Source organism: Lolium rigidum, chromosome 3 (genome assembly GCF_022539505.1).
Source record: "Lolium rigidum isolate FL_2022 chromosome 3, APGP_CSIRO_Lrig_0.1, whole genome shotgun sequence".
Classification (NCBI taxonomy): domain Eukaryota; kingdom Viridiplantae; phylum Streptophyta; class Magnoliopsida; order Poales; family Poaceae; genus Lolium; species Lolium rigidum.
In genome coordinates, this window is record NC_061510.1 from 314,559,439 (window position 1) to 314,570,240 (window position 10,802).

Genomic DNA, 10,802 nt, shown 5'->3' on the forward strand with positions numbered 1-10,802 from the left:
CCGACGCCTTCTTCTTCTTCTTCTTCTTCTTCTTCTTCTTCTTCTTCTTCTTCTTCTTCTTCGTCCTCACGCCGTCCGCGTCTACCTCCACGAGATCATCGTCACCGGCACCCTCGTCGTCCTCTTCCTCGCCGCCCTCTTCGTCCTCATCGTCGTCCTCCTCGTCGTCCTCCACCCCGTCCTCTTCCTCGTCGTCCTCCTCCTCAACCCCGTCGTCCTCCTCAGCACCGGCGCCGTCGTATTCGAGCGGACCCCTGCGGCCGGTGAAAGGGCCGCCGTCCGGGCCGGGTCCTGGCTCGCACTGCTCGTACGCCGGGGAGTAGAGGTTGTTGGGGTTGAAGCCGCCGTGCGGCAGCGCATCCTGGTAGTGCGGCGACAAGTTAGGCGTCACGCACCCGGGAGTGCCGGAGGGGCCGTCGTTGTAGAAGGCAGATGACGACGGAGAGAAGACTCCCGAACGTACACCGGCACGTTCGTACTATATGGGCTCGCGTTGGTGGCGGCGATACACCCGGCCATTATGTGCCGGTGCGCGGCGCGCCGCGAGCCTTCTTCTCCAGCTCCGCCGCCCTCCGTCCTTTCCGCTCCGCCGTCGATAGCTTCCGGCGCAGCCAATCTTGCTGCCATTGATCGTCGGTCCATCCTTCAGGCTTCTTCTTCAAAGTCGGCGCCTTCCGCGGCCTCGCGAACGGCGCTGTCGCCCCTTTCGTCCCATTGCCCGGTGGCTTCTTGGCCGCTTTCTTCGCCATCTTTTTGGGGGCTGTCGGCGGCGCCATGTGGAGAGGGTAGCGCCGGCGGGTGGACGGCGGGTGGACGGCGGGAGGGAGAAACAAATCGGCGGGATAGGAGAAATGAATCGGCGGCGGGATATGTTTTGGGAGGCCTGAAATGCGCGGCGGTATAGGCGCGATTTGGCGGGAGCGGCGGGATTTGGCGGGAGTGTGAGACGAATTTTCCCTGTGCCGCTGACGGGTCGGGCCCGCGTCGGTTCGCCTCGCTTTTCGTTGTGTCCGGCGTCCCCGGTGCGTCCCCTGTGGGACGGGGACGGGCTCGGGGCGCCGGACACCGTATCGGGCGCCGGACAAAAAAGGGCTTTGGGGGACGCGACTGGAACGCATTTTCTGTCCGGCGCGCTCCAAATCCCATTGGGGGACGGTTTGGGGACGCGACTGGAGATGCTCTAAGTCATCAAGGATATAGTTTTCGTTTTGTCCTTAGGACATTGAAAAGAGGATTTGGTTGTTCAGTGAGAATTTGGAAAGCTTTAAAGATACCTCACCCTCTCGAGAGGCCAGAGGAAGAAAGCTTTGGTTGTTTGTCTTCAATAATTAAAAGAAAATTCAAGTGTGTGCAGGAATACGTACGTTAAGAAGCACCTTTATGGCCAATACTTCAGTATGTGTTCCCACACATACTTAAGAAACACATTCATACTCAATTTCAACAAACCTTCGACATTTTCTTCAAATAACACATGCATGTTTCTCCATGCATTTATCATTGCTATGATACACTTCTTCTAGTATATCACATTATATGGAACACATACAGTATAACAATAAAGCACGACCACGAACTGATCCATTTGTGTCCATAAAGATTTCGTTATGTGCATTGGAAGTACCACTGCTATCCGGTGGAAACCAATTAAGTTACAGTGTAAACCAGTAGACACCCAGAGGAAACTATATTTCAAAGTTTCAGAAAATTCCAAGAATAATAATATACTAGTATTTGGAAAGGTGAGGTTCTACAAGGATGTGAGATTTCAACTTCAAAGTGAAATTCATTTGGGACGTATGATAAAAAAACAAATTCAGCAATGAATAGTAACAAATAGTACAACACTATTCATGTATCACAAATAAATATGAGTTTCAACTATAAGTTTTACATGTTCACAGAACATCATCTTTCTAATACACCAGATTTTTTAAGAATTTTTTGAAATCTTGTAAATGATTTTTTCATTATAACTTGGTTTCTACATAATACTTCATATCCCCCTATCCTGAGCTAACCGTGACAGTTGAAAATTTAAGATCATGAATCGGACCACGGAGGCACTTGTGAACTGTTTTCTTCTTGGCAGGGACGAAGCTAGAAAAATTATCCACTGGTCAGCACTTATGACATTGGTGTCATCTTTGCCAACAAACGATAATTATTACAAAATTAGTGAAGGATTTTGAGAAATCAATGGTGTCAGCTGACACCGTTGCTATATATGCAGCTCCGTCCCTGCTTCTTGGAGTCGTCGCTTTTGGAGTTGGACTTCTAGTGCTAATTTGGTGGTGTTAGTACTGATGCTAAGTTTGTGGTGTTAGTAGTGTTGCTTCAAGAAATATATAACTGTAGCAAAATTTTCCCTTATTGTAATTCTTTTTTTTGTTGTGTGCATCCGTAGTGCCGCTCAGGCAATGCGTTGTTGCAGATGCTAAATGTATTTGGTATCATCGTGATATTAATATATGTTCTTTGTCAAAAAAAAAATATAACTTGGTTTCTACAGAGTACTTTGTATCCCTCTATCCTGAGCTAACCGTACCAGGAGAAGCCCTGACACAAAGCAGACAAGCAATAATACAGTACACGGCATCACAGAACCAGAACAAGCCCGAACGAAATACTACATCACAATTTGTGTCCCAAGCAAAGCCCAACACCAGGCAAGAAAGGTTGGCACCTACACTGTAAACACAGCGTCGGAGCCACCTTTCCGGGACGCATCATTTGGTACCAAAAAGGGAGAGCAATCATCACATGCCCAGCAAACCGGATTTGCATGCAATTGTCTGAAACCACACGAGAAAAGTGTTGCCCTACCAAGCTGCTCCCAACTGAAAGGAAGATGAGGTGATTGATAAACCCACATTCCAGCCTGTATGAATCTTCCACCTCCAAGTCAAATGGACCTCATCTCCTTGATTGGCTCCACCACCAGATCAGTCGACCATGGTCTAGCATCGTATCAACGGGGTCTAGGGCAGTCTGGATATTTGCAGAAAATAAAGCATGCATGACTGAGTTCCGGAAACGATATTCCAACCTCCAAGGGTATGTGGGATTCTTAGGAGAGGGGCGCTGTTGGTGCATTGTGGCTAACATTGTTCCAGGAACACGAGCTGATGAGACCCGGGGGAAACTGCTGTTAATCAAACTACAGTAGGCATGTACAGTAGAAACGACCAGACGGTAGATGCACTCTGCAGCAATGCTGGGCGGAGAAGCTCCGAGCAGCATTAGGACTGGGCCATCTGCACAGTAACATGAAGGGAGTCAGAATTTGATGGAGCAGCAAACATCATTGGTTAATTGTTTCTTAGTATTAGCTCGATAAAAATACAATAGTCTTTCACTGCCAAGGGCATTAAATTCAACCTTCACCTGAAGGAGCTTTGGTGTTAAGAGTAATATACACTACCCTAGTGACAAAACAGGCACCAACGGATAATTCCAATTATATTTGACTTGCTTCATGTTTTATTATGGCGGTCGTTATAATTTGGTCAGATCTAATCTTCTGTTCGTGAACCCGATAGTGGTGCATCTGTCTAACATAAATAAATGTATGTTCCTAAATTTGCAGGAAGACCAACTCAACAACTACATAATATTCGAGCAAAAGACCATTTATGGAAGAGGTTGATTTCCTAATGGGTCTTTTACTAGATGTTCTTTTCACTTGAAATCTAAGCATGATGCGACATTGATGCAAACAAGAAAAAAAATCCGTATATGTGGAGTACATAACCAAAACTAACAAATGATGGCGGTTAATTTATTTCCCATTTCCAGGCTTCATTTACACAGTGATGGTTGCCCTTAAATATAGTTATCATTGAAAACAAAGCTTAAACTGAAGAAAAATTGTTCTATTTTTTGGTCCTTATGTGCACAGCAAAATGCGAACAAAGGCGGATTCTGAATGGAGCACAAAGGCAGTAGAAATTTCACAATGCAGAACCTGTTGGTTAACCATAATTTTATCAAGAAGGCTTCCAGAATGAGGGAGCTTCTTAACTTTAGAAAACAGAAACAATAGATGAAACAGAGCTCAAATTATCTATATATAAGCAGTAAAACCAAAACGATATATCTATTGGTACTATGTCATTAAGATCAAACACAACACTGGGTCCATCATTGGCAACAAGCAGTCAATCACTATGCCACATGGTGTTTTGGTATCACAAAGCTAGACTGGTTCCCACTTGGTTATTGAGTTCAAACTCATCAACATCACGTTGCATTGTTGCTTGTTTCTGGCATAACATGAGAACACAGAGATTTGAAGACTTTTTTTGCATGGCTTCAAATATTATTCAATAACTAATCTCTCCAGTGATGAAAGGGTGACACTTTTAACTTGTCAGATTTCAGTAAGATACCACTTTGACAGTTACAGGATTATTTATGACGAGCAAACTTAATATATCTAAATTGAATATTCCAGCCAATAACTTTGATCAAAATAATATGGGTTGACTGGGGGACTCATGCATGAGTTAGTGCAAATAACAAGAAAAATGTGCCTTTCAAAAATAATAATGTTCAAACCTTAAGTCTAATGATTTTATTAAAAAAAATCTCAATTTCGCATTTTAACCAACCATTTACTGATGAATTATAAAACATGTATTAACACGTGAAAAGAAGCACATTTGAACATGTAACTGATAACTCAAAGACTAGGCTGTTACCAGTTCCATAATATTTCTGTTCTTTATTGTCATCGATGATGCTTCAGCGAAAGCTTGTGCAGCTTGGGCATCTGCTTCTGCTGCCTCTGCTTCTCTTGCTGCTGCTTCAGCTTCAACCATGAGAGCCTCTGCCTCTGCAACTGCACAGGCAGCAGTGTATGCAGCCTCTTCTGCAGTCATGGTTGCCATACGAGCCAATTCAGCATCAACTTCAGATATCGTTAGGGTTTTACTATCATCTCTCTCTAGTCCGCGGGACTCTCTTTGTACGTCTTCCAGAAGCAGCATTTTGGGGCTACGTTCCTCAGAGTACAGTGAATCAGGTGCAATCCTGTACTTCCGGTTCACCTGCAATATTCATGAGTGGAATGCTAAAATTGCATGTACTTTATACTCTATAGTCTACACTCAGTCCATGGTTGCAATATTCATGAGTAACTATAGTCCAGAGAGAAATAACGATCAGTCCATTGTCATGTATTAAGCCACGTCACATGCCCGCGAAATATCAAATATGTAGAACCAAGCAGCTTGTGACTGGCTCGAAAAAAAATGCATTAAGAGATAAGTCATAAACAACGAAAAGCCCAGCAACCATAAAATCACTTTCAGCATTTTATACAAGTAAATTACGAACTTGCAGCACAAACATATGCGATGGTAGTGAAACATGCAAATACTAATACTCGCAAGGGACTCGCATCTGCTGCCTTGCTCACACCATGGCTGATCTGGAAACAAAGGAATGAGTGCATCTTTGAAGGTGCACAACCATCTGTCCAAAGCCTGGTTGCCAGAATCAAGGATGAGGGGCTAGGGCCGGCGCCAAAGGTCTAGAGGTAGTTCTGCCATCAACCTGGGATGTCCACTAAATACCTGTAACTCTGTTGTAATATGCCTCCTAGGAGGATTGTAAACCTCTATCTTTTCAATAAAATGGAACGCAATAGTCTTTTGCGTTTTCACGAAAAAAACTTGCAAATACTGGAAACAATTGATTGATTCTGCTTTAGCAAATCTGATAGGCCAACATGCCATCGATTGTCCAGTTGAAATAATTATGCTAGCATTGCAGGTTTCTCATTAAGCGGGTTGTATAGAAGGAATTACTTGAAGTTATTGCATGTGGTATCTTCGAGTAGTTTCGCCTCAATCATAAATACTGTACTAGCTTTATTTCCTCTGTAAAAGCAAAAATATGCAGTTGAGAAGTAAAGTGGGGTTACCTGTATTAATTTTCCACTGGTGGTCAAGTCCTTCAGTTTTGCAGACAATATGTGATCAAAATCACTAGGTGGCCAGTATTCCTCCTATATGGAATATCATTAATAATTAATAAAGTTATCACATGAAAGCAAACAAGAGGAAGTGTGAACAGGTGCGAGGTCAGAAAAGAAGAACAGTCTGGTTCTGTTTTACTGGTCAGTTCTAGCATGCTATCCAAACCTTGGTTTGGGAAGACATCAGCTGAAAGGTGTTAGGGACTCACTTTATTGTGGATTCTATAAATTGCTATCTATGAGCTCATTTATATACAATAGAATCAGGTTACATGTAGTTGTTGTTTTGGTAAACAAACTGTCTTCCCTTAGAATTTCATTTCAGGAGTACCCGTTATTCTGACGAAACTATAATTTTATTCCTTCTTTGTGGTACTGGCCCATGGGCACCAAACCCTCTCCAAAAACTATCCAATAGACTAAAGAGTTTTGGTTGAGTTGAAACACATAATCCATAGATAAGAAGCTCTCCTGCTAAGTACAACTTTTGGTTGACTAAATGGAATAAATGAAAATGAAAATTAACAAACGTAACATTCCCCTAAAATATGTTTAAAGTAGATAAGCAAGATATCATTTTTTTTGAAACAGAAGATGCCACTAAGAGATTTCATTTACAGACGGATCAAAAAATAATATACCTTTAGTGATAGAAAAAAACAGAACAGTGATACAAACCTCTATGTAATTAGCAATAGTAGTTTGGTGCGACCCTGTAGGCTCATTCAAGTTCTTTACAGACTCCAATATGATATTGTTTAGCCTGCAGGAAAGCCAAAAAATCTAAGTGAAGGATCCATAATATCTTTTTTTTCTTGGATAGAACTGTGAGAACGCTTAATGAATTTATGAATTAGAATAGCACACATATAATTACCTTGAGCGAGGTCTCTTTGCAATTGAACTATTCCACACTTGACTAGACACTGATGTCATAGGTTTTTGTTCAACAATTTCATCATCAACATCAGAAGTAATTGTGCTGTTTGCAATCTGGTGATCGGTATTCTTAGGAGTAGCTTGATTCTTTTTAGTGGTACTCCTTCCCTTCTCCAGAGAACCACATCCGGGGAAAAGTACATTGATGTTGCGCCACTTGTCCTGAGAAGTAATTCACAGAAAAAAGGGCATGCAAATTTAATAAATGAAGATGTTTTCTGGTTTTTTTTATGAAATGATATCTGGAACTTTAACATATATAGCACATGATTTCAAAGAACAGAAATTTCAGAACGACCCTTGTTGAAGAGAACTCAAGAGAAGTGGTGGGAATTAAACAGTTCTAACCTTCAAGTCCACATTCGAGCGGTAGCGCAAGATGGAGCTAAATTTTGGATCTTTCAATATCATGCGCCAATTTCCCACTCCATGCTTTGCTATTCCAGCTCTAAGAGCAGCATCTTCCTCAGAAGTCCATCTTTGTTTGGGAGCTCCCATGCTTAGGCCCTCTCCCGTCAAATACAATACAAAACAAATGTGCACCTTCTAACCTGAACATATTCAACCAGAACACTGTAAATGCTTGCAGAGGAAACTACTGCAAGGAAATGGTGCTAGATTCCATTCAGAGAATGCTGGATATTATTCTTAATCTCAGGATTGCCCAAAATTCAACATGTGCAAAAATACCAAACAGATATAAGAAAATTAAATACATGTATTACATCCATCAATTCTTGGTCAAAGCAACAAACTAGGTTTATACCAACTATAATGTACCAAACAATGGGGGATAGGACGAACTTTCATGTGAAATCTAGGTAAATCAAGAGTCATTTAAAGAATATTTTACGTTCTTAAATCAGAGACATTCTATTGTCTTTCTTTGAGAAATATGGCCCATCATTTCCTTAATGATACACATTTGAGTCATGGTGGTATATTAATTCTAGACGAACAATAGCGATTATAATATGGCCAAACAAAACTCCAAACTGGGTTACACCTCCAAACATTAGTTTATTGGAAATAATTTGAGGATCCAAAACATGTGCAAGGTTTAATACATCTTCGGATAATCTTGTTTGATGATTATGATTGTGAACATCGTATGATGCAATGGTTGCGATGATACACCTAAGGGATTCAAACAAACCATGAGGATTACCAGTAGAGAATGCAAGACATAATGGTGTTACTCGCTTGATGCTGGGGAATCCAAACAGACAAAAGTAGTACTAATAAGAGTAATAACAACGGGCATTTTGCAAAGCTAGAATTTGTTGCACTATCACTGTTTCTAACTGAATTTCTTTGTGAAACCATTCTGAAATAGCTCCAAATATTACCGAAGCACTGGAAAAGCACCATTTCTTCCTAGCAACGTAAGTTCCTGTTAGACTGTTAGTCAAACTGAACAAAATATCTGGGTAGAAACTGATAAGTATCGGACCCTTATGGCCCATCCGTCATCAAAAATATAAATTTGACTGTGGTATCTCAATGACTGGTATGGACTACTATGACCACACCATATCGTCACATAAAAGGTGGCAATGTGATTGTCTAACTATTTCTCTCCTAGTGCACTAGAATCACAGAGAAAGTTAAATCCATGTCTATGGCTTCAGAGGATAGAACGTTAGAGAGACTGACACTGCCAAGAGAAAAGGGGAAGCCCATGGAGTCAGAAAAATGCAACCTATGTTCCACACAAAACCATCTTGATGCACAGCACCTTTCATTCCACTAAATCTTATTGCTGAATGTTATATCCGTCACAATTGATCATATTTTTGGGAAGGAGGTTTTCTAATTTGGTGTTTGAACCTTTGTGGAGTAGAACGTACATACGCAATGTGCAGGTACATATGAAACAAACTCATTCCACCAATGTTTATTTTTTCTACACACTGCTAATGTGCATGAATTTTTACAGGTCATTTTTTTCTGAAGAAACAGCTACTACAGAAATACAAGGGATGATGTGTCCACAATCACATCGCAATCGCAGGGAAATGCAAGATGCTGTTTTTTCAGTCTGATCTAAAGCAGCTAAGCTGGACATAATAATCGCATTTGTCAACAACTCAACATCAAACTTCGCAAGTGCGCATCGAACTTAGTACAGACCATTCCGCAAAAAAAAGAACTTAGTACAGACCGAGGGTTACTATCCGCTTCCGCTGGTCGGCTCCTATGTTCAGACCACGTTAATCGCGACCAAGAACTACGGGAGGTATATGCGGATGCTCACCTCGCGATTCCCCAGCCAACAATTGTATCCACAAAAATCCCAGGGAAAAGATAGCCCAAATAGCCGGAGCGGATTGGGGGAAAGAAAGCATGTGTACTAGGGAAAACGCGAGTTGTTCCAATCCGAGGAGGAAAGTGAGAAATTTGTTGCGAGGATCGTCAACGAGATAGTACCTTGGCGGCTGGTCGCTGGCATTGGGCGAGCTTGGGCTGGAAGAGGGCACGAGACGAGGGCAGAGAGGAATGAACAGCAACCAGCGAAGGGGAAATTTTAGAGGGGTTTCTTTTTTTTGGGGGGGGGGGGGGGGTGCGACTGAGCACTACTGACTTTTTCTGCGACTTTCTCAGTCACATCACGCCATCAAATCTCAATTGAAACTCATGTTGCAAGTAATAACTACTCCCTCCGTTCCGAAGTAAATTTAATAGTTCGAATAATTTTTTTTTATTGCATCCTCGCTTCGATTCAAAAAATCTCAGTTGCAACTTCACTTACAACTGAAAAATTATTCTCCGCTAGTTGAGAACTATTAAATCCTTTTTTATGATGGGCAATTTACAAAGTATTGAACTTCGGCTCTGTGTAGTTAAGATGTACATAGCCGTACAAAATGATATAAATATCCAGACGACCGGAGTTCAAGTAATGTAAAACACGTTTACGAAAGAGGGCCAATCCTCAAATCCCACCCATGTTGGGAAAAATGTTCCTCGACGTATCCTCCAACTGTGTAAATATCCCACGTAAACAGGATGTGATGCTCCACACGATGTAGAGGTGACCATAAATGGAGTGTACTTTTGCACCGGTAGATGACATGCATCAGAGAAGGCGTCTTATTATTAATAACATTGTCATTTCTACGTAATCACAGCGGCTAAATAATAGCATTCGCTCCCACCCTAATAAGTAGTTTAAACCTATTGTCCACATTGTTGAGCCAGTTTCCGAATATGTTCGCAACACTACGTGGTGGATACAAGATAGAACCTATCTAGATGGCTGATCACATAGATCTCGCAAATTTACACATGAAGAATAAATGCTTAATAGTTTCGTCGTGATGACAAAAAACGCACTTTCATCCCTGACACGTTTTGCAAAGTTTATCCTTCGTGAGAATCACCACATGACGAAGATACCATGCATATACTTTTGATTTTAGTGTTATCTTCATCTTCCAAAAAAAATTGAATTATTATCGATAGATAAATCGGGTTGGCTTAAGGCATTATACATGGAAACCACTAAGAATGTACCACTCCTAGTAAGATTCCACTGAAACGCATCGGACCCATGCGTTAGATGTATTGAATCTAAACGTTATAACAACTCATCTCATGTTCTTGTTGAGACCCAGTGAGACTTCTTCTGAAAGGCACATTTGGTGGGAAAGTTTTCGAATGACCAAGGATCGCCTAGAGGGGGGGGGGGTGAATAAGTTGTTACAAAAACTTCTACTTGAGGGCTTGAACAAGTGCGGGATAAAACTATGTTTTAATTGTCAAGCACAAAGCCTACAAACTAGGGTTTGCGTATGTACACCAACAACCTATGCTAAGCAAGATAAGCAACAGGATGATAGCAATGTATATATAACATCAAGCACGAAGGTTATCACAA

General features: G+C 41.6%; 1 protein-coding gene across 1 annotated transcript; it reads right to left on the reverse strand.

Annotated features, from left to right (window-relative positions):
- Positions 1-3,024: 3,024 nt before the first annotated feature.
- Positions 3,025-9,395, reverse strand: LOC124699896 (single myb histone 5-like). Its single transcript, XM_047232123.1, has 7 exons — positions 9,353-9,395; positions 7,271-7,473; positions 6,861-7,084; positions 6,662-6,746; positions 5,930-6,013; positions 4,704-5,051; positions 3,025-3,257 (listed from the first exon to the last, which is right to left on the reverse strand). Exons 2-7 carry the CDS (start codon positions 7,418-7,420, stop codon positions 3,243-3,245), a joined length of 906 nt encoding a protein of 301 aa, XP_047088079.1. The 5' UTR covers positions 7,421-7,473; positions 9,353-9,395; the 3' UTR covers positions 3,025-3,242.
- Between the last annotated feature and the right edge of the window lie 1,407 nt (positions 9,396-10,802).